The 24,785-nt window shown below is 42.5% G+C and overlaps 1 protein-coding gene across 1 annotated transcript; it reads left to right on the top strand.

Moving 5' to 3' along the window:
- Positions 1–9,331: 9,331 nt before the first annotated feature.
- Positions 9,332–24,547, top strand: CHI3L2 (chitinase 3 like 2). The gene is made up of 11 exons (XM_040232061.1): positions 9,332–9,394; positions 11,876–11,905; positions 12,411–12,612; positions 12,907–12,963; positions 17,091–17,241; positions 17,762–17,886; positions 18,332–18,461; positions 19,712–19,894; positions 22,082–22,198; positions 23,077–23,216; positions 24,080–24,547. Exons 1-11 carry the CDS (start codon positions 9,355–9,357, stop codon positions 24,081–24,083), a joined length of 1,179 nt encoding a protein of 392 aa, XP_040087995.1. The 5' UTR covers positions 9,332–9,354; the 3' UTR covers positions 24,084–24,547.
- Positions 24,548–24,785: the final 238 nt, after the last annotated feature.

Below are 24,785 nucleotides of genomic sequence, written 5' to 3'. Positions count from 1 at the left end.
ATTCACATGCCAGGTGTGCTGGAGAGGGATGGACCAAGGTTTTATCATGCTGCTCAGAACAGCTCTCAATTTTAAACTTACGAGTTGTTCATTTCTGGAATTTTCCATTTAATATTTTCAGATCCTGCTTGACCACAAGTAACTGAAATTGTGGAAAATTAAACCAAGGAAAGCAAAACCATGGAAGAGAAGGGACCGCTATACTTCATTTCCTGTAACATTAGTATTATACTTAGATGTAGAATTGATTCTTGAATAATGTGGGAGTTAGGGATGGTAGCCCTCTGCATAGTCAAAAATCCACATAAAACCTTACAGTTGGCCCATGGTTTCACCTCTGTGAATTCAACCACAGATTGTATAGCACTGTAGTATGTGTTTATTTTTAAAAACCCACACATAAGTGGACGCCTGCAGTTCAAACCTGTGTTGTTCAGGGGTCAACTATATTTATAAATTTGTCTCCATAAGTACGAATTCCTTGAGGCAGATCACATGCATCCCTTATAAAGCCTCTAGCAATTCATTGCAAAGTACAGACTTTGCATAAAGTGTGCTAAACTTGTTGGATGCTAAGTAATTGCAAACCTTACTCACTGCTCAGACCTCATTTTTTTCCACTCATATTCTTCTTTTCCACAGTGGAGCTTTGAGTCTAGAACATACTAATGCCTGTTGTGAGAGCCTGAATCTAGTAAGGAACGTCTGTAATGCAAGCTTTTTGAACAATGTAACAGTGGAGCAGAAGTCCCTCTACTGTGGGTCTTCTGTAAATAAAATCCACAACTTGAATCTGGAAGAAGACTTGTTTAAAAGTCTGGAAACAACTGCCATGACCTTGATGGAGAAAAGCAAAATATGATTGACTAAGTTTCCTTTTTTAGTCTGTGCTGTGTGCTGAGCTGCTTTAGTCATGTTCGACTGTGGGACCCTGTGGACTGTGGCCCACCAGGCTCCCCTGCCCATGGGATTCTCCAGGCAAGAATATTGGAGTGGGTTGCCATGCCCTCCTCCAGGGGATCTTCTCAACCCAGGGATCAAACCCACGTCTCTTACGTCTCCTGCATTGACAAGTGGGTTCTTTACCACTAGTGCCACCTGGGAAGCCCTTTTTCAGTCTTGGGGACAAATTTATTATTTTCCAGAATTAAGATAAAGGGAGAAAAAAAAGATACATCTCTTCTGCTGCTGCTGCTGCTGCTAAGTCACTTCAGTCATGTCCGACTCTTTGCGACCCCATAGACGGCAGCCCACCAGGCTCCCCCATCCCTGGGATTCTCCAGGCAAGAACACTGGAGTGGGTTGCCATTTCCTTCTCCAATGCATGAAAGTGAGAAGTGAAAGTAAAGTTGCTCAGTCGTGTCTGACTCTTAGTGACCCCGTGGACTGCAGCCTACCATTCTCCTCCGTCTATGGGGTTTTCCAGGCAAGAGTACTGGAGTGGGTTGCCATTGCCTTCTCCATCTCTTCTTCTACCAACATATTAACAATAAAGTATAGTGGCAGGAAAGAGGAGACAAATCCTGAATTACTTTGTTTAACATACTGCCTGTGGACCTGGCCATCTGATTAAAAAACAGATGAACACGAGCAAAGAAATACAAGCCAGTGTATAATTCACAGATACACTTTCATGAAATACTAAGGTTAACTTTTCTAGAAAGGCAGGAAATACCTGCCACAGGATGGGAAGACTTCCATTCAAACCAAATAAATTATTAGTCAAATAAATTAGATTAAATGATGAGATCTTGTGGAAATATCAAAAATAACCAAATTGATGTTAAGAGGTTAAGGGTTTAATTTCAGGTTCTGTCTTTAACTAGATGTAGAATCTTGGACCTGTAATTAAACATTTATAGGCCATGATTTTCTCTTTTTCAAAATGAGGAAATTAAAACTTATAAATTGTTTTCAAAAATTTTTGTTGTTGTTTTGAAAAAATCCAGCACACTGTCTTAAAATGTAAATTTAGAGAAGCTGCATGTATACAAACATAAAAATGAAGCTGTTCTGATTGAAGCTGGCATGAGTGCCTGGAACCATCTGTTTGCACAGACTGCCTTTGAGGGAATCCAAGGAATTCCAGACTCCACAAAGCTCAGTGTCAAAGTTGCTGGACAGCGTAATCCTTGGAGTCACCTCCATTTCTGACTGACTACAATTCAAGGACCCTAATAAAATTAACTGCCCAAAGTAAAAATTCCAGGTACTACGTTGGGTGTAGATTTCAGCCTGGGAAGCATGGAAGCACCAACATCCAATGATGACAAAGTTATTTTTCACACCTTGGTTGCCCTGTGACAGAAAATCTTTCATAAGTACAAGAAAATTTCTATAAGATCTTGACAGGAGTCGAGTAAAGGGACAAAGCAGGTAGTTAAATAGTTAATCCCACTAGGAGATTGTAAGTAGAAAAATATAGGAGACCCCTGTAAGTTAATGATTACTCAAGAAAACAAGTTTGCTTAACCTCAAAACCAAGCAAGCTTGCTTAGCAATCAAACTATGCAGCAGAAGCACAAGACATGACCCCAGACAATAAAAGAATAGTGGCATGAGCCTCACATCCTGCCCAGGGAGCTCCATACATTAATGATCCCTAGGGCATGCTCTCTACACACATTAAGAAACAATAATTTGTGAACCTAACTTGACCATTCAGGAATAAGAAAACTCCCCTGCTTAACCTGGAAAAGGAGCTGATGATGAAAGCATGATGTCTACTCAAGAAAGGCAAATAAATTCTTCTTCCCCTCCCCACTTTTCCTTTGATTATAAAACTGTAGCCCATTAAGTTCTCAGGGCACAGTATCCATCTGTAAGCCGAACAAGCATCCTATTCTAAGGTTGTTGTTCAGTTGCCCAGTCTTGTCAGACTCTTTGAGACCCCAGGGACTGCAGCATGCCAGGCCTCTCTGTCCCTCACCATCTCCTGAAGTTTGCCCAAGTTCATGTTCATTGCATCGCTGATGCCCTCCAGCCATTCTAATAAATCACTTACCTATCACTTTGGCTCACACTCAATTCTTTCTATATTAAGACATAAAAAACTATGGTACTGGAGTTCTTTGGAGCCTCCAAAATGACACCAAAACAGTTTCAATCTTATCACCTATTCTAGTTTATTTGACTAATTATAAGCCACTGAAAAGATCCTAGGAGATCTTTGTCTACTGAAACTACTGAAATCTAATTCTGATTTTTATAGTAAGTCCCCTACTTTTCCAAGTTCTAACTAAGCAAATGTGATTGTCTTAGGATAAACTTAACTTTTAGCTTTTCCCAGGCTACCTAACTCTTACTGTAGCTAGTTCATCACTGGTCCAATGACAACTATTTGGGAACCGTTGATCTAGTCCAGTTTCAAAAAGTACAAAGCTCTATATTCACCCAAAACACAAACACACTGGTTTTCTATATAAATCCTCAGATCTCCATACTGCTTTCTCCTAAACAATAGATGAACAAACAAACAAAAATGCTTTCCAAAGTCTCACTTTAATTTGCAAGGAGAATGAACACTTTTGTATGCATAGTGTTAATACTATACACAATATTAATATTTTTCTCTGCTATATTTTGTAAAACTCACTGAAGAAACTAGAGGAAAATTAAGGCTTTCCGCACCATTTTCTTGACCCCCTCTTAGTGGACTAAGCTGAGTGATTTTCAAATTGAACCAGGTTCTACTGGCTTCTGGCGCAATGGAGAATCAGAATAGGTAGGAATGAATTCCAGAATTAAAACTGTTGCTTTTGGTATACACGTCCCTCCTCTACAACATGGCCTGATGAATGTCAGCTTTTTAATATTCTGTGATTTGGTATCCACACAAAATGACTCCATTTAATATTTTATTTTATTATCTTGGGGCTATGCTTCATATCTAACTCATTCGGAGGGCTCCTTTAGATATGCACTCATGTAAAAGAAAATGTTCTCAAGAAATGTACATGGCAGAGAGATGATATGGGGAGGGTGGTGGGAGGGGGGTTCAGGGTTGAGAACTCATGTACACCTGTGGTGGATTCATGTCAATGTATGGCAAAACCAATACACTATTGTAAAGTTAAAAAAATAAAATTAAAAAAAAAGAAATATACATGGCATAATATAATGTTACATATTTTAAAAAGCGGAAATAAAGTGTAATGAGATATGCTACATGTTAAAATGCACAGATTCATCAATGAACAGAATATAGGGGCAAAGAATAAAGAAACTTACCTAGTCAGTTTGCTACCTGAAAGTGGCATTCCAAATCAATGAAGAAAAAAAGAATTTCTAATAAATAATATTGAAGCATGTAGCTAACTTTCTGGGGGAAAAAAGCTGGATCTACATGCATTAAAAAAAAATTTACTCCACATAGATCAAAAATGTAAAAAGTAAGTCACAGAATGTTAGAAAAAAACATAAGTAACTTTAAAAAATATAATCGGGTTAAAAAAGCCTGTTTGCTTAAGCAAGATACCAAAGGCAGAACTCATACACACACACAAAAATATTAGTTTTAATTACATAGAAATAAAAAATACTATGTGCAAAAGCACCACAAACAAACAAAAAAACTGAGAAAATACGTTTACAACATATTTGACAAAGCTCTAATACACTTTATATATAAGTCAGGGTTAATTTATTCATTGCATAGAGGTCTTTCAAATAAACAAGTATCCAGTGGAAAAGTGGACAAAAAATATGCAGGCAGTGCTCTGATAATGAAATGTAAATGATTGCTAATATAAACAGTAATACTCATTTAAAAGAATGCAAATTAAAACAATGAGGTAACATTGTCAACTATGAAATTGGCAGATATAACAAGTTGAGAGATATGGAAACCCTTTGGAGGGCAGTCTTACAATAGTTTTCAAACTTTAAAACTTCAAATACCCTTTGAACTATCAATTCTACTGCTAAGGATTTCTCCTATAGATAGATTCCTGCACATATAAAGAGTAGATATTTTCAAGGATGCTCATTTTAGCTTTATTTTAAATAACAAAAATATCTAGAGATAAGTTAAATGTTTATCAATAGGAAATGGGTAAGTAAATAAAGGTATAGCCATACAAAGGAATACAATGAAATTGATTAAAAAAAAAAAAAAACAGACTGAGTCAGACAGGGGCTGATTTGGAAGGGTATCTAAGTGTATTGTTGTTATTGTTCAGTTGCTCAGTTGCGTCCAACTCTGCGACATGGACTACAGCACACCAGGCTTCCCTGTCCATCACCAACACCGGGAACTTGCTCAAACTCATGTCCATCAAGTCAGTGATGCCATCCAATCATCTCATTCTCTGCCGTCCCCTTCTCTTCCTGCCTTCAGTGTTTCCCAGCATCAGGGTCTTTTCCAACGAGTCAGGTCTTCACATCAGGTGGCCAAAGTATTGTAGCTTCAGCTTCAGCATCAGTCCTTCCAATGAACATCCAGGGTTGATGTCCTTTAAGATTGACTGGTTTGATCTTGCAGTCCAAGGGACTCTCAAGAGTCTTCTCCAACACCACAGTTCAAAAGCATCAATTCTTCGGCGCTCAACCTTCTTTATGGACAACTCTCACATTCATACATGACTACTGGAAAAAGCAGTCCATATACCTTTGACTATATGGACTTCTGTCACAAAGTAATGTCTCTGCTTTTTAATATGCTGCTTAGGTTGGTCATAGCTTTCCTTCCAAGGAGCAAGCATCTTTTAATTTCATGGCTGTAGTCATCATTTGCAGTGATTTTTGGAGCCTAAGAAAATAAAGTCTCTCACTGTTTCCATTTTTTCCCCATCTATTTGCCAAAAGTGATGGACCAGATGCCATGATCTTAGTTTTTTTGAATGTTGAGTTTTAAGCTAGCTTTTTCACTCTCCTCTTTCACCTTTATTAAGAGGCTCTTTGGTTCCTCTTCATTTTCTGCCCTAAGTGTGGTGTCATCTGCGTGTCTGAGGCTATTGATATTTCTCCCGGCAATCTTGGTTCCAGCTTGTGCTTCATCCAGCCCTGCATTTCACATGATATATGCTGCATGTAAGTTAAATAAGCAGGGTGACAATATATAGCCTTGATGTACTCCTTTCCCAATTTTGAACTAGCCCAAGTTTCCATATCCAGTTCTAACTATTGCTTCTTGAGCTGCATACAGGTTTTTCAGGAGGCATGTAGGGTGGTCTGGTATTCCTATCTCTTTAAGAATTTTCTACAGTTTGTTGTGATCCACACAGTCAAAGGCTTTAGTGTAGTCAATGAAGCAGAAATAGATGTTTTTCCGCAATTCTCTAGCTTTTTCTATGATCCAGTGGATGCTGACAATTTGATCTCTGGTTCCTCTGCCTTTTCTAAATCCAGCTCGTATATCTGAAAGTTCATGGTTCACATATTGCTGAAGCCTTGCTTGGAGGATTTTGAGCATTACTTTGCTAGAATGTGAAATAACTGCAATTGTGCAGTAGTTGGAATATTCTTTGCCATTGGCTTTCTTTGGGATTGGAATGAAAAATGATCTCTTCCAGTCCTGTTGCCACTGCTGAGTTTTCCAAATTTTCAGGCATATTGAGTGCAGCACTTTAACAGCATCATCTTTTAGGATTTGAAATAGCTCAGCTGAATTCCATTACCTCCACTGTCTTTGTTTGTAGTGATGCTTCCTAAGGTCCACTTGACTTCCGTCTCCAGGATGTCTGGCTCTAGGTGAGTGATCACACCATTGTCGTTATCTGAGTCATTGAGACCTTTTTTGTATAGTTCCTCTGTGTATTCTTGCCACCTCTTCTTAATATCTTCTTCTTCTGTTAGATCTATACCATTTCTGTCCATTTTTGCATGAAATGTTCCCTTGGTATCTTTAATTATCTTGAAGAGATCTCTAGTCTTTCCCATTCTATTGTTTTCCTCTATTTCTTTGCATTGTTCACTTAGGAAGATAAGAAATTATCTCTCCTTGCTGTATCTAAATGTATTAAGTGGGAAAAAAGTGAAGAAAATGAATATTTTATTTTATGCTTCTATTTAGATATAACTGTAGATTTCTTGGCTCAGTGGTTAAAAAAAAAAATCTGCCTGCAAATTCAGAAGATGCTGGAGATGTGAGTTCAAGGATCCCTCGGTCAGGAAGATTCCCCTGGAGGAGTAAATACTCCAATATTCTTGCCTGGGAAACCCCAGGAACAGAGGAGCCTGCTGAGCTACAGTCTGTGTGGTCTCCAAGAGTCAGACACAACTGAGCACTTACGCACCCACACAGTAGGTTTCTTAAGATGTGAACCAGTATGACTGGTACACTGAACTAGCAGGACTTACTAGAATCATCAAAGCAACTTTACTTTTTGTTCTGGTCGCTTTAAGCTTACTTCTTAGTGGGGATGGTTCGGCCCTCTTCCTGGATTTTTCTCCTGACTTGTAGGTAATAAAAGTTCTATAGTTACTAAGTTCCAAACCCAGTTCAGTTTACTAGCCAGTCCCAGATGGTAATGTCACCTAAAAAAAAGATGCACAGCCTGAGAGTTGAGAGTTAAGTTTTATTTGAGGGAAAATGGGGACTGCAGCCTGGGAGACAGAACCTCAGATAGCTCTGAGACTGCTCCAAAGATGTAGTGGGGGAAGGTCAAAATATATGATTCTAGAGAAGGGGGAGTTCAATGCAATCAAGTGCTTAATTTATAAAAGCACTTTATAGCACTGCTAGTCATGAGGAGCTGATATCGCCATAAGGAATTTGGTGCTTTTCTAGATATGAGGAGATGCAAGGACTGGGATCACGAAATCAGTTCCTGAAAATAACTATCAAAAGACCTGTTCTACCAGTTTCGCTGGAGCACAGAGTGCCTCATTCTCCACCTTGAGCTTCCTGGGGCGTGCTGAAGGTCAACAGCTGCAGCAGCACAGGGCTCATTCTCCACAGAGGCAGATGGCAAATGCCCTTGTTGTTCAGTTACTGGCAAATGCCCTTGGCAAGCACCAATTTGTAATGGACAATAACTAAGACTCCAGGCTTGATGGAATGTTGAATTTGATCCTATTCCCCAGCCCAGCCTGCTATGGGAAGCTCCTTAACTGCACCTTCCTTTTCTCTTTTCTTGGTCTACTCTTCTGCTCTGTCTTTTTCCAACTTGCTATTATGATTTCTAAACCAGCATTAGTCAGAGGTAGGGCAGGGAGAGGAGTGGCAAGAGGACTAGGATAGTTGTCACTTAACTGGAGTGGGCTTAAGAGGGCATCGTGGACCTAGCAGATGTTTGAAGCTGACATTTATCCCTCCTGAGAGTCGGACATGACAGAGCGATTGAACTGAACGCAGAGAATTTGTGCATTTTCCTCCAGGGGCTGCTTCCCATCTGTCCCAGCTTTTCAGGTGTGTCCCTCCAAACAGCAGACTTTCTCTGTTGGGGTCCCATTGCTTTTCCTTGGGCAGGATTTTAAATGGATCTAGCCCATTTTTCTTTTCCACGTGACCCACATCTGATATGTGAAAAACAACAGGCTCAAGACTGGAGAGAAGCCTCCTGGGACTAATACAGAGTGAGAGAACAGGGAGAGGAAAAGTGAGAGACACAGACACACCTATAGGGAAAACCAGGAGATGAGAGAGGAAGGCAGGGAGCAGACGGCATAGGGCCTTGAGAGTCTGCACCTTAGAATCTGGGGTACAATTCAATTCTAACAAGTTAATGGAGGTTCCTCAATAAATACTTGTCAAGGTTTTTGTTTTTCTTGTTTCACTTAATTTTTTTACTTAAGAACTGCACAGTCAAATTGAGGAGATAAACATGTACATCAGTGCATTACAGTACAGTATGGAGACATGAGAAGAAATACATTGCACTGTGAGCAGAAGAGCCAGCTTCCCTGGGCTCAGGCAGGAGCAAGAAAGGCTCCCCAGAGAAGGCATCACTGGGTGGTATCATGTGAAGAAGAGCTGCTAGGGTAGAACCAACTGGGATGATGATCAAGCATAAGTAGGCCACTGGTGATGTGAGTGTGGAGGAAAGTGAGGGAAAGAGGAAGGAGGCAGATCTTGGATGAAGGGGTAGCAAGATTTGGGAGCCAGAAAGCAGTACAAGGAGGCAAACCAAAGTACCATCTCCTTCCCTTCCCAGGGACCACATACCTTCAGGGTGAGACTGGAGGAAAAGGACCTCTCAGTGGTTGTCTCCACTGCAGCATATTTTTTTAGACAATTGGCATTGCTCAAACCTGAGTCTCATTGCCAGGAAGTTTCACAAGGCAGATTTGCCAGGGGAAGTCCCTGGAATCTCCTGGACTTCTTCTTGCTTCCTTCCCATAAGAGAGGCTGTCGAAAACTCAGAGGCATAAAAGGCCCAGAGTATGGGCATCCCAGAGAAACTGACCAGGGATATGGGAGTGATTGCCATGGATGAGAAGTCTTTCTGGAAAGGTGAGCTCTGGGCTGATAATTCAGCAGGAGGCTAATGAGGAGAGAAGGTATAACCTAGATAACTTAGACCAATAGAAGAAGTGGTCGTCTTCTGGGACTCCAATCTCTCTGTTCACCTCCTTACCAATACCTATCGAGCCAAGACAACTGCGTCAGGGACCATCGGCTCTTTCCCAGATGGGCAAGGGAGCAGCAGTGGCCAAAGCCCTTCAGCCCGTCAGGGTTGTTGGCAGTCTGTGTGCATTTGCACAGAGGTGCCTCCTGTCCAGATGGTGATGTACGAGCACGGTCTTGGGAGTCCCATGATTCATGGACTATACTTTCTGCACATTTAAAAAATTCAGAGACCTCTTATTTCTTGTCTGCAGAATGATTCACTGGTAGATGCTTTCTAAAACCGTCTTTCAGCTCTAAAGTTCTGATCCAAAACTCTGACTTTTGTGGTGGCTGGGAAATTGGATAAAGGTGGGGATGAGACTAAATACACAGGGCTATGGGTGAAGAAGAGAAGTGTGCCGGGAGGAGAAAGAGTGTGCCTTACGGAGGAAAAGCAACCATTTCATCATGTCCTTACCTCTTCCTGCTTGTCTATGCTCCTGAGTCATGCCTACCCACTTGGAAATGGCAAGAGCATGTTGAATTTCCTGTTGAGGTTCTCAGCCTTGAGTCCTTGGGGGAGCAGCCCACAGGGAGCCGGCATTTTGAAAAGGGCCTGGAGGCCAACCTGACAGCAGATGAGGCAATGAGCATTCTCCTACCTGCTTAGTTGGTGTGAGGAGGACCAGATCCCTACCTGCTCTGCCCAAAAGTGACATGAATCAGCAGGACAGAACCCTAGAGTTCACTTCCCCAGCCCCAAGCTCTGTGAGGAAGGCACTCACTTCAGCAGCTGTCACCCAAAGTTTCATCTCATTTTTTTTCAAGGTTTATTTACTTATTTTTGGCTGTGCTAGGTGTTCGTTGCTGCGCGTGGGCTTTCTCTAGCTGCAGTAACCAGGGGTTACTCTGTAGCTGTGGTGCACAGGCTTCTCATCGTGGTGGTTTCTCCTGCTGCAGAGCACAGGCTTTAGTGCGCGGACCCAGGGGTTGTGGCACATGGGCTTTGTTGCTCAGTGGCATGTGGATCTCACCAGACCAGGGATTGAACCCTTGTCCCCTGCATTGGCAGGTGGTTTCTTAACCACTGGACCACCAGGGAAGCCCTGTCTATGAATTTTTTATGTTCTTTAAGACCTACCCCCAGACTATAATATGCCAAGCAGCACTTGGGATATTATATGCCAAATGTCAAATGTCACTGCCAAATATCTCTTCCATTGCTGTTCCTGCCACCATTCATTTCATTTTTAACTGCCCTTTCTTCCATTTTCAAACCCTTCAAATGTCCTAGTGTGGGTAATTCTAGATAATGTCCCCAAGGAAGGGGGTCATAGTTCAAGGACTCTTGCCTTTTGGGTGATGTTTCCAGGACCAGAGTCCTGCCTTTTCCTTTCCTTTAGAAGAATAAATGAAGGCTATGCTGCAAGGAGGTCCAATCAGTCCATTCTAAAGGAGACCAGTCCTGGGTGTTCTTTGGAAGGAATGATGCTAAAGCTGAAACTCCAGTACTTTGGCCACCTCATGTGAAGAGTTGACTCATTGGAAAAGACTCTGATGCTGGGAGGGATTGGGGGCAGAAGGAAAAGGGGACGACAGAGGATGAGATGGTGGATGGCATCACCGACTCTATGGACATGAGTTTGAGTGAACTCCGGGAGTTCGTGATGGACAGGGAGGCCTGGCGTGCTGCAATTCATGGGGCTGCAAAGAGTCGGACACGACTGAGCGACTGAACTGAACTGAACTGATGATGGTCTTACCAGTCCTTCCAGGGGAGGTGTTCTGTGGAGAAGAGGCTTGACAGGACCTTAAACAGGAAGGCTTAGAGCACTACCAGAGCCAACTCACGCTCCTCAATTCACCTTCAGAGTTAGCTGTCTGTACACAGGGCGACTATTCATCTCAGTTCACCCAGGAGAGTTCTGGTCCACACTGTTGCCCACAGGGAAATGATTGATAATGCTCCTTTTCACTCTCCAAAGAGTCCGATTGGACAATAAACTATTTGGTCACCTTAACTATATTCAGTTTCAAACCAGGCTGTGAGCCCCTTGAGTACAGGGACAGCACTGACTTCATCCTTGTTTCTCCAGGATCCAGGGCAACACTTGGCACAGAGCAGGTGGTTCGATAAATTTTTGTTGGATGAATGAATGAGCGAATGAATTCCCAGCTTGGAAAATGTTTCTCTGTAGACTCTGCAAGACACCCAAGGGCTGGGTACCTCAAAGCCTATAGAGGGACCTCAGCAGCTGTGGTTGGATCGCTCAGAGGAAGCACAACTATATGTTTCACGTAGGCACACCCACACACTCACTACCACAGTCTGAGGCGAGAACCATGTTGGGCTCAACAAATTTCCTTCCTGTCCACCTCTTACAGGTTTCGTGGTCTTGCTGCTTCTTCAGGAAGGTAAGTAACCTATGAGTTTCCATCTTCCTGGGTCCCTTGGGCTGTGTCCTTTCTGATGTTGGGTTTATGTCTCTTCTTACGACTCTCCCAGGTTCTGACATTAACATATTGATGACTCTGAGTTTTTATTCTGTGTATCTCTTTGTGCATCCATGGCTCTGTTCTGCCCTTTGAGCCTCTCTCTCTGTCTCTCGCTGACCTCAATATTGTGTATCATCTCTCTATCCACTTATATCACTGTGTCATCCATCTATCCATCCTCACTAAATCTCAGTGCTCTGGGAATGTTTGCCACGTGGATTATATATACGTCTCTCAATGTGTCTCTTAACTGGAGTCTGGATGCTCAAGAGACTCCAGCACAGCGGGCCCAGGCTGAATGACCCTCAGAGGCTCTGACTGAATAAGTAAAGGAGGCAATGGCTTTGGGGAAGAAACTTGTGGCAGTCTGGGCTCTGAGGTCACCACACTGGGTTCCCCGTTGTCCCTCTTCCCTCTACTCCAGGATCTGCCTACAAACTGGTTTGCTACTTTACCAACTGGTCACAAGACAGGCAGGAGCCAGGGAAGTTCACCCTTGAGAGCACTGATCCCTTCCTATGTTCTCACCTCATTTACTCATTCGCCAGCATCAGTAACAACAAGGTCATCATCAAGGACAAGAATGAGGCGAAGCTTTACCAGACCATCAACAGTCTCAAAACCAAGTCAGTAGGAGAGGAGTGGGGAGCACCCAGGGTGGGTTTTGGGGGAGAGAAGATAGCTCTAAACTGGGCCTAAGGCCTTCTGTCTCCATTCACTCATTTGTGCATTTATTCATGTACATTTCCTTGGGTATAACCCCAATCCTTTCTGTTCTTCTTCCCTCTGCCTCATCCTTTCACTAAACTTAGCTGCTAAGCAGCCAGGGCCCATTTATCCATATTCTAGCCCTAACTCTTTAGGCAAAGTTTTCCCTGGCCAGCCAGCAAAGAAATAATCAGCTTATTCTTCTATTCCAGGAATCCCAAACTGAAAATTCTCTTGTCTATTGGAGGGTATCTGTTTGGTTCCAAAGGGTAAGATCACAGTCTTTATTTTCTGTTCATTCTGCCATGTAATTTCTTCTCTGTTTTCCTTTTTTGGGAGGTGATGTCCTGGGTCTCTGTTGCTACGCACAGGCTCTCTCTAATTGTGGTGAACGGGGGCTGCTCTTTGTTGCGGTGCTTAGGCTTCTCGTTGGGGTGGCTTCTCTGTTTGTGGAGCACGGGCTAGAGCACACAGGCTTCAGGAGTTGCGGCATGTGGTGGACTCGGTAGCTGTTGTGCACGGGCTTAGTTGCCCCATGGCATGTGGCATCTTAGTTCCTTAGACCAAGGATCGAACCAGCATCCCTTGCCTTGGCAGGCAGATTCTTAACCACTGGAGCACCAGGGAAGTCATGTTACGGGTAATTTCTCATTGCCACTGCTTCTCCTACTCTTGAAAAGAAACATTGAACAGGGCTTTAGAAAGGTCCTTCCTTGGCTTAGATGGCAAAACTGATCTGAGTTTTGCCACAGGTTGAGGCATACCCCTGTGTTTTCTGACATCTTGGAAGGAACTCTGCAGGAGCTTAAGAAACTGAGCTGGGAGCAGCATTCAGTAAACTCTATTATTCACATGAAGTTTGTTCACCTGATGGACTATGAGGAGATGGTTTTAGTTGAGAAATTTAACTTTTTAAGGGTCTAAGGGATTTGAGGGCTTGCCTTTCACCTTGAGTAGGGGTCAGGTGAGTGCTTTCCTAAAACCAAGTCCTTGACCAGAAGCAGTCAGGGAACCGTAGTTTCCTGGGCCATGGTTGTGTAGCTGGATGGCCTGAAAGTGCAGAGCACAGGGACAATTGGGTAGGTCTTGCTTAAAGCAGAATAGCTATTACTTTGAAACATATATTACAAATTATAATTCTATTCACAGGAAAATGATACTCCATTTGCATCAAGAGCTAAATAAACACAAATCTGTAAAGAAGAAAGGCATCTTTTTGCAATCTTCCAATACAGTTAATCTAACTTTGAATTTCTTCTGCTTTAATTTTTTTTTAAGTGCCAGCATTTTAAAAAAGCTGAGAGATCTTAATCTTAGCCAGCAGAGGTTTTCAGCTTTCACGAGAAATCTGATAAGACATCTTTTTTTGTGCAGCTGGTCAGTATTCTCTATAGCTGGAGTAAGCAGGGGAAAGAAGTAACATTAGAAGACCTATGTAGATGAGTTACCTAGGGGAAGTGAACAAAATACCTCTCTGAGCTCAGTTTACCCATCTGTAAAATGTACATCACAACATCTGTTTCATAAGGTGCAGGCAAAGATTTTGAATGAGGTAACATGTCGTGTGCCTGCCTTAGTTATCATTCAATTAACTAATGCCAACTCTTCCTTCCTTTCTCTTCTTCTTTTATTCTGAATACATTCACCTATGAAATAATAGGATTGACCTAATTAATTTTTTAAGTCTTTACCAGTTCAAAAATAAAATACTTAGCAACACAACTTCTACACACAGACAGAAAAAAGATCAACCTATCTAACTTATTTGGTTCTACATTAACTTCATCATGATCTCCTGTCAGTGTTTAATGAGTTTTCATGGTAACTATCCTTCTGATTCCCAAATTCTCTCTCATTCATAATACTTGCTTATCTCTGATTCAATTAAAAATATCTTCATTCATTCAGTCTTACATGGATGCATTTATTTTTCAATAAGTAATTTGCTAAGTACTCCTTGTATATTAGTTTAGTGGTTGAAACTAGGACTCTGGAGATTAAAACATTTGGTTTGGATTTCTCTTTAGCTATATGCAAGCTGTGTGCAAGTTGTTTCACTTTAGGCAATTTCTTCTCTTTTTTTAAAGGCAATTTTATAATGTCACTATTCTTCATTTTCTAAAAAAATTCACAATGAAGAAAATAACAGAATCAACTTAAAGATGAAGTTGTGAGGGCAGGCAATACAAACAAACAATTTAGGCAGTGCTGATGTGCAATAAGGGCCCAGTGGTTGCAATAATTATTGTTATTCAGTAACTTTGTCACTATTACAGATAAATGACAGTCTTTGTGCCAGGTGTCATGTAGCAGTGCTTAAAAATGTGTACCACACAGATTTGCTTCTCTGTTGAATGGTTGTCTTTCCTAAAACTGGAGGCTTCTGCCCAGAGCATCAGAGCACCTCTGATCAGAGTATCAGATGCAATTGCTCTCTAAAAGGGATATCCCTTGCTTTTTGTCTAAGCACTGTGAACACGTTTGAAATACAAGAGAAAAGTTACAAACCTACTTCTATCATTGGTTTTCAGCTAATAGACTTGGTTTTGCTATTTCCTCCACTGTGCTGCTGAGATATATACAGGAACAAAATCCTCATAAAAAAAAAAACTTTATGAAAGTATAGTTACAACATTATATTAGCTTCAGGCATACGACATAGTGAGTCAATATTTTTACAGGTTATACTCCATTTAAATAATGGCTATATTTTCTTGAACTGTATAATAATATTTATTTATTTTATACATAGTAGTTAATGTCTCTTAACCCCATACCTTTATCTAGCCTCTCTACCATTCCTTTCCCCACCGGTGACCACTGTGTTGTTCTCTGCATCTGTGAGTCTCTTTCTCTTTTGCTGCATACATTTGTTTCTTTCATTTTTTAGATCCCATGTATAAGCTATAACATAAAGGCAAATCCTCAATTTAATATTGATTGAAACAAATGAATTCAAGACTCTGAATCTTTCTGGGATGGGAGATATTGCGAGAGGTGGGAGGTGATACAAGTCAAAGGATACATCCTCTAGAAAATACTGATATCTTGTCTACAGATTTTGATTTTGAATCTTGTTGTGGAGCACAGGGCCTCTGCAGGGGCAGCTCAGAGTCAACTTCCTGGCTTAAGAATTCTAGTTCAGATGAAAGCCCTGGAGGGTTGCTGCAGCTCAGGGTCCTCCTGGTTTTTCACGAGAAGGGACTGCAGAGACCTGGGTTACTTATTCAGGACTGGGTTGCTTGTGTGGGGAAAGAGAAGTTCCTATGAAGTCCAGCTCTCTTTTTAGGAAGCTTTCCAAAATGTGGTCACTTTGAAATAGATGAGGCAGGATCAGTATCTTCAGTCCCATTTTAAAGATGGGCCAGACTGAACCCAGAGAGCTACTTGGTGACAAAGCGGTCACTAGAAAGGACTCTGACCTGGGACTCAAATGTAGATCTCTTGACCCTCAGCCCTTCACATTGCAAATTGCTTTTTCAAGGGTGTAAGATATTAAAGAAAGTCAGAGGTGGATAGTAATTAAAGAGGGAAAAACAGATTTTATTCAGGAAGTATTGTAATAGGGGGAAGGAGGCCTCAGGATAGTACTGAACTCAATGCTGGATACAGCAGAGACAAAAGTGGATTTATAGCCAAGAAGCAGGTTGTTCGTGGGTGTCAGTGGATGGAAAATTCCTAGGAGGAAACATTAGGGCTAGGGAGATTCTTGCGAAACTGACTCAACAGAAGGCAGGCCAGGATGATAAGATATCACCTGGGGGATGGTAGGGGATGAGGATGATACTGATGGTGAGCTGATGCCAAGGGTTGGGGATTCTCATTAAGCTGATTTAGGATTCTGCAAATACAGGGACAGAAGCCCAAGGTCAAGGCCGAGTTGAGAAGAGCATTCAGAGGACTTGGACTAAAGTTTGGGCTTCCCCAGAGGCTGTGGTCAAGAATCCACCTGCCAATGCAGGAGACACTGGTTTGATACCTAGGTCAGAAAGATCCCCTGGAGAAGGAAATAGCAACCCACTCCAGTATTCTTGCCGGGAAATCCAATGGACAGAGGATCCTGGCGGGCTACAGTCCATGGAGTCACAAAGAGTCGGACACGGCTTAGTGACCAAACGACGAAAGTTTGGTCAAGGAGAGTCTCTGCCATAGGCAGCTCCATTATCCTGCAGAAAGGGCTGCAGAGAACCCAGTCCTCCTCTACCCAACTCCATTGATTTTCTGGCCTAGCAATCCTTTCGCTCCCCATTTGTTCCAAAAGAGGCAGGGGCTGGGATAGAAAAATAGTGAGAAAATATTGGGGAAAGGAAGACTATCTCAGGATTTCTGTAAAAAAAAAAAAATGTTGTGTTATGTCTACTTCTTCCCAAGAAACACCTGTCTTGCTTCTACCCAGGTTCCATCCCATGGTTGAATCTTCTTCATCAACCTTGAAATTTGTCAACTCTGTAATCCTATTTCTGAGGAATCATAACTTTGATGGACTGGACATAAGTTGGATCTACCCAAATGTAAAAGACAACACTCATTTCACTGTGCTGATTCATGTAAGACAAACTCTATGTTACCCTTACGTGAAACCCACGGCCATACCAGGAGAAAAAAAGGAAGAGACTGGCTCTTGTTGGAAGATAGTCCCTTCCTTCCAGAAGCCCCAACTCATGAAGGAAAAGCCCTTGGATCTAGTTTAGTGCAAGGACAGCATCAAAGAACAGAGCTTCCTTATAGAACAAAGAACACCGAAATGAAGCAACATCCCTGTGAATGAGTATAGGGCCATAGACTCTCCTGAGCACTAGAATAGTCTCATAAAGTTCTATCACATAGATCAGAGAATCTACTGGGAGGAAACCCAGACAGTTCTTCTTGAGTACAGTGAGACTGGTGGTCCCCTTGAGTAATGTGGACATTCCTGAGCTTGCGGCAGTAGGCATCCCCATGTGGGAATGGGGAGAAAAGTTTCCATCTTTCCATCTAATGTGGTTCTAGAAATTTCAGATCGGGTAAGAATCTTAGGTCTGTGCTCTGGGAGGGAGCACTGACCTGTGGGCTTTTTGTTTTTCACAGAAGTTAGCAGAAGCTTTTCAGCAGGACTTTGTAAAATCCACCAAAGAAAGGCTTCTCTTAACTGCAGGAGTTTCTGCAGGGAGGCAGATGATTGACAACAGCTATCAGATCAAGGAATTGGCGAAGTAAGTGCACTGGATCATCCCCTCCATCTCTCTGCTGCCAGCCTGGCCGATGCAAGTGATGCGTGTCAATGTGTCTGAGGGATGAAGGGAGAAGGGAAAACATGAAGTCACTATCCTAACCACATCATCCAGCCAGGAACTTCTCCTTTATGGCTAATTTCAATCCTTCTAACAGCATCCAAAGCTCTACATGAATATGTGTACAGTTGACCCTCGAACAAAGCGAGGGCTAATCCATGTGTAATTTACAGTCAGCCCTTTGTATCCATGGTTCCTCCTCATCTGTGGATTCAGCCAACCCCAGACCATGTGGTTCCATAGTATTTACTGTTCTGTAGTATAAAAGTGAACTGTGAAGCTCAAGTGTGCAGCGTTCAAGGGTTGACTGTAGTTGCTTCTACCTCTGCTCATCACAGAATCTCTTCTTTTGCTTTTGGCAATCTAGAGACCTGGATTTCATCAACCTCCTGTCTTTTGACTTCCATGGGTCTTGGGAAAAGCCCCTTGTCACTGGCCACAACAGCCCCCTGAGAAAGGGACAGCTGGACAGAGGGACAAACTCCTACTACAATGTGGTGAGTCTTAGGGAGAAAGAGTGCTGGGTACACTGACTGTGAGAGGAGCTGAGGCCAGTGCAGGTCATCTAGAGTTAATTCTGTCTCGAACTGAGGAAGAGATGCATTGCCCAAGAGGGACTCAGATAACCCTGGAAGCTGGTGAGAACAGGGAAAATGCTTGGACCAGGCACAGTAAAGTGTCACCTAGAAAATGTCAGAGGACTTTGCAACTGAAATGTCCTGAACTTTTCTCTGACTCGAGGTGTCAGTCACCTCAGTCTTCTCTTATTCTCCATCCTCGATACATTTCCTGAAACCCACATAGATATACAGAACTTAGTACTCTCCTGTATGTGCCCACATTCCCTATTTAATTTGATCTTCAAAATAATCTGAGGTTGGCTGGTCAGGAAGCATTAGTTTCACTTCACAGATGATGAAATGGAAACCTGGCAAGTTAATTGGCTCTTCAAGTTCTTGCTGATGTGAATATCCTGAAAAGTGGTAGAAAATGGAAAATCCAAGGGAAAAAAGTCATTAACAAAACAGTTTTGTTGTTGTCATGGTACATGTGGATGTATTCCTAAAATTGGGCAGGAAGAAATGTCTGGGTTGTATATTTCCAAACCTTCATATTTAAAATTACAAAATGGATCAGTCCAAGCTGGTTATACTGATTTCTAGTCTGGGGTTTTCTAGAACACCATATGATCAAGTCACATCAAACCAAACCCCCTTCATTCTTTCTTCTCTCTCAACGATTTTTAAGGATGAGGAGATGTATCCTCCCCTTCTGTAACCCCTTATTCTGTTCTGGAAGCCAGTAAGGTTCAAACTAGCCTCTTAACCTCTTATCTTGCCTCTTGGACCTGATGTTATTGTGAGGCCTCACAGGCTAGTGTCTGATGGCCTTCATCAGTAATACAACCCGTCATAGCGTAGACGAATTCCACAGGCTGTTGACTCAAAGGGGAAAGATAGATGGTGACAAACTTGATTTCATGTTTTCTAGGTCACTTGCCTGATTTCTTTTCAGATTCATTGTTCAGTTTTCTTTCATGATTAGAAAAAGCTGACTCAGTCACTTAGTGCTGAAGAGCATTAAGAGCATTAGAATAAACACTCTGGTTCCAATGGGATCCTCCATCGTTACCGATGTAGAGAAGGAATTATGGAGTCCCTTCTGTGAATTTGGGTTGGAGGCTTAGTAAGGCCTGACACCTTTCTTTCCCATACATGCTGTGCCTCAGTCTATCTTCTCTTTCTAGGAATATGCTGTGGGATACTGGATAAACAAGGGGATGCCTGCAGAGAAGGTGGTCATGGGCATCCCCACGTATGGACATTCCTTTACACTGGCCTCTGCAGAAACTGCCGTGGGGGCCCCTGCCTCTGGTCCTGGAGCCGCTGGCCCCATCACCAAGTCTTCAGGCTTCCTCGCTTATTATGAGGTATCTGGAGCTTCCCTGTGCCCTCAGCTGCCTCCTGTGTCTAGATAGGCATTCCAGCTTCAATCTGACAATAATAGAGTAACACTTCTTGAGTGCTAGGAAAGAAAGTATGGAGTGCTATTGGAACATATAAGAGGAGCTCTGCACCCTGACTTGAGAGGGGGTCAGGGAATGCTTCCTGGAGGAAGTGATGTTAGCTGAAATATGGAGAGGAGGTGGCACTAGTGAGGAATGGGGATAGGTGAAACAGGTATGGGAGATTGAAAAAGGGAGACTGTTCCACGTTTTTGACTTGGGCAACTAAGTAGATGGTAATGCCGTTTTTACTGAGTTGGGGAAGATACAAAGGAGCAGAGTGGGCATTGGTCCCAATCATGAGATCAGTTTTGGATATTCTGAGTTTGAGGAGCAAGTGGGACATCCAAATGCCGGTGGGATGTACAAATAAAAGGTGAGTAGTCTGGTATGTGGGTTTGGACCACAAGAGGCCAGCCTGTGCTAGAGATGTAGCTTCTAAAACTATCAGCATAAAGATGGTATGTGAAGCCAAAGTGTAAGAAACAGCAAAACCCAAGGACCTCTTGTACTTAAGGGTTAGGCAGAGGAAGAGGAGAACTTTAATGAAACTGACAAGATCTACAAGATGGTAGGCAGAACCCAGAGTGTTCTGTGCCAAAGAACAGAGTGAGAAGTGGGTGTTTCAAGAAGAGGAGCCAGAAACCAACACAATACAGTAAAGCAATTAACTTTCTATTAAAAATAAATAAATAAAAATTAGCAAGGAGCAGTCAAATACGTCAGATTCTGTCCCGCAGACAGACTTAACACCATAGAGATAACTATCAAAGGTGTTTGGCTGTTTAGACCATCATTCCTTTCTGTTCCTCAATCTGGAGAAAAAAAAATTTTTTTTTAATGTATAGGAAGCTCTAAGAGTCAAACAGTAATTCAACCAACAGAAACTCTTGGGTTGCTCCCATATCGCAAAGACTGGGTCCTGTGAGAGCTAGAACTCATTCTTCATCCTTGTCTCAAAGGGCTTACAGTCTAGCTGGAAAAAATGTAGAATACAAATAAAACTAGTTAAATAAGAGTTTTAGAACTATCAGAGTTAATAACATTATGTAGATACTGCAAAACAAGATATGATTAAGTGGCCAATATGGAGGGCCACGAGTTCAGAAATGGGTGATGGGGAAGGCTCCATAGAAGAGGAGAGATGTATGCTGGATCTTGAGGGATAGGAAGGAGTTTGATCAGGTAAGGAAAGAATAACATCCTACATCTTGGTTTCCGCTTGGAGTCCTAGTATATTCCCTTATCACTGGCATGGGCATGCTATGAACTGCTACTGATGGTCTTGGCATCCACTGAGATACTCTGAGTGTAATGCTCAGTTTTCCGTCTCACCTCACTCAGGGGAATGACTGAAGAACCATCAGTTGAGTTGACAAGGGGAAAAGGGAATGAGTCACCATCAGAGTTCTCACTGAATCACTTAATATAAGGAATAAGAGAGGTCAGAGCTCAGAATCTGCTGGAAGGATTTCAGTGCAGACCACTGGATACACACTCCCCTATTGCATGGAAATTTTAACCTGATTGTTCAGTGTATCACCCTACATCACTATAACTTTGACAAATTGGTATTTCCTTGAATATTCAACTTTCCATTTACCACCCTCATCGAGGCAATAGAGAAGGAAATGGCAGCCCACTCCAGTATTCTTGTCTAGAGAAAGCCATGGACAGAGGAGCCTGGTGGGTTATAGTCCATGGGGTCTCATCGAGGCGAACATGAGTGTAACTAATCTAAAATGAGTGAGCAAAACAAAATGAGTTTTCTGTGTGGCTTTAAAATGCATTTTCAATGAAGATTTATCTTTTTTAGTAGCTCTTACTTCCGGTAACAAGAAGAGAAAAATAGCTGATGATAGAAGGGGAATCCCAGCACAGGCACTGCCCTCAAGCTCTTTGCGGTTCCTCCTGATGAGGCCTTAGCATCAACAGTTACCAAAGGTTCACCTTGAACCATCCATTCTGCATGGTGTATCTGATCATTTCTCTCATTGATTCCTGGAGTAAAAATTCTGATATTGTCCCCAAGACCCTTACCTTCCCCTTTTATCTCAATAAATTTAAAGAAGAGCCCATTAGTGAACCTCTTGCTCTTCCTTTCCTTACCAGATCTGTCAGTTCCTACAAGGAGCCAAGATCACAAGGCTCCAGGATCAGCAAGTTCCCTATGCAGTCAAGGGGAACCAGTGGGTGGGCTATGATGATGTGGAGAGTGTGGAGACCAAGGTATGTCTGGGTTCTGGGAGAGCAAGAGGCTCTGGGACAGTTGTTCCTAAGTGAAAGGCTCTTGCTTAAGAGGCTCTAGGACAGCAGAACACTCCAGTGCTTGGGGGATAGGGCGTGTGATCAAATGCCTCAGTACTCTGTGTGGAAGGAGAGAAGCCTCTGTGGTGCAAAGCTAGTCATGATTCTAAGTCATACTTGTGAGCACCTTATAGAACATGCAGGGGAGGTGGAAAAGGTGCAAGAAAGAATTAGGAATAAGGGGAGAAGCAAGGAGTGGAGAGAAGGGAGGCAGGAGAAGAAGGGGAAAAGAGCAAAGGAGACATTGGTGCCTATACAGAATGGTCACCCACCTGGTTGACCAGGACAGACCCTTCAGTCTTTCTCATGGATTACGAGGCTCCAGATTTCTGAGTCTACCAGTTCTTTGGAGAAGAAAATGGCAACCCACTCCAGTATTCTTACCTGGAAAATCCCATGGACAGAGGAGCCTGGGGGGCTATAGTCTACAGGGTTGTTGTTAGACCTTGCTAAGATGTTTGCTTTCCAGGTGCAAAGCAGGACAAAGACATCAGTGTAATTGACAACCCAATTGTAATCGAAATCTTGCAAGTGATTTTCTAGTTTCTACTCCTCATTCTAGAGGCCTAGGTTTTAGACCTGGGATCTGATTATTCCATGAGAGGTGGTTAGTAGTGGGTGGCTCTCTCTTCATTTTATAAGCCTTCCCAAGCAACCCTTTCCTTCAGGGAATCCCTGACTCCATAGGGTGCAAACCTACTGCTACATTCTAAGCTCAAACCCTCCTGTGAACCTGACGTGGGTCTTGGGCCTTTAAGGACCCTTTCTAACCTCAGTATACCTGTCTGTGCTCCCCTCAGGTTCAGTTTCTAAAGAATCTAAACCTGGGAGGGGCCATGATCTGGTCTATTGACATGGATGACTTCACTGGAAAATTCTGCAGCCAGGGCCCCTACCCCCTTGTTCAAGCTGTCAAGAGGAGTCTTGGCTCTCTAGAAAGGTAACAGAATTTAGGACAGACTGAGAGTGGGCAGAGAGCTGGGCAGAGCGGGACACAGGAGACTGGGGGAGGTAGTCTTCACATATTTGGACTGATGAATTCTAATTCCTTTGGACCTTCTGTTCTCCTTTTTCTTATTGATTAGTCTGATTCTGTTCTTTTGGTGAGCTTCCAAAGACTTTTTAATATATAACAATAGTAATTTGGCTACCATTTATTGAGCACAGTCTAAGCTAAGGGTTTTCTTTTCATGTAGAGTGGGCATAAATATTTACTCCACTGCAATTCTTCACTACAAAATCATCAGCCTGTTTTAATTTTCTAAATCAGAATAAATCTGACTTTATGCTCCCAATTGACTGCTGAGAGATCCAATCTCAATTGTTATTAATGATCTATTCCTCTCTCCCCCTCCCCATCCACAGCTTTTTTTTTTAATTGGAGGAAATTTGCTTTAAAATGTTGTGATAGTTTCTGCTGTACAACAATGCAAGTCAGCCATAATTATACATACATCACCTCCCTCTTGGATCTCCCTCCCTTTACCCCAGCCCACTCTTCTAGGCTGTCACAAAGTGCCTGGCTGGGCTCCCTGTGTTTATACAGCAACTTCTCATCAGTTATCTATTTTGCACATGATGGTGTATATACGTCTATGTTACTTTCTCTATTTGTTCCACTCTCCTTCCTCCACTGTGTCCACAAGTCCATTCTCTAGATCTTGCTTTAGTGTGGACAGTCAGGAGGTCTCATGGTCATTATTGGTGACCATGCCCATTATTGCCCTAACAGCAGGTGGTTTGGCTGCTGCTCCATCCCTGGGTCCTGGGTTCTGTAAGCAAATCCTATATCTTCTTGTGCAGGTGAGAGTGCTGCTGACCAACCAGGTGTGCTGACATCATCTCAGTGGAGGAGTGGGACACTGGAAATCACTGCAGACAGACAACTGGAGAGGACTGGCCATATTGTCCTGGAGAAGGGCCCAGAGCAGTGCAAAATCTCCTAAACTATATGATTGGGCAGCAGCCTTTCAATTCTGAACATCTGTGTCTTAGTAACTTGACTAAGGCCTTATGTTACTGATTTGATTTGAAATACTTTCTTTTGTTTCCAGGCTTAACTCATAGCTAAGTAGCTAAGGTGACGTTGCTGCATACTCCTGCTGCAGGAATTCATGTGTGGGATTCTTGGAGGTTAGATGAGGCCCTCAGGATGTCTCTTCTCCAAGTCTCCCCTTGACTTTCTCTCAGACCTCAGCCTGGGTCTGGTTTTGTTCTCCTTCAGCTGCTGACTGGTTCCCTTGAGGCACAATAAAGAAAAAGCATTTTGTTACAGCCAGTGTGGCCTCCTTTGTGCAATCTTGGACCTTATGGAATAAGGCTGTCCTCTCCCACCATTTCTGGATACAAGTATAGGCCTGCATATCATATGTCTAAATATTTAAGAGCCAAGGGTTAAAATATGATTTATACTCTTAACGAATATGATTTTGCAGTGACCCAAAAGACCAGGTTTGAATTTAGAATTCCCAGACTCTCAGAATTCTGTGCCAGAATGCAGCAGCTTGTG

This window comes from Oryx dammah, unplaced genomic scaffold (assembly GCF_014754425.2).
Source record: "Oryx dammah isolate SB20612 unplaced genomic scaffold, SCBI_Odam_1.1 HiC_scaffold_28, whole genome shotgun sequence".
NCBI lineage: Eukaryota > Metazoa > Chordata > Mammalia > Artiodactyla > Bovidae > Oryx > Oryx dammah.
This window is presented reverse-complemented; position numbering and strand designations above follow the sequence as displayed.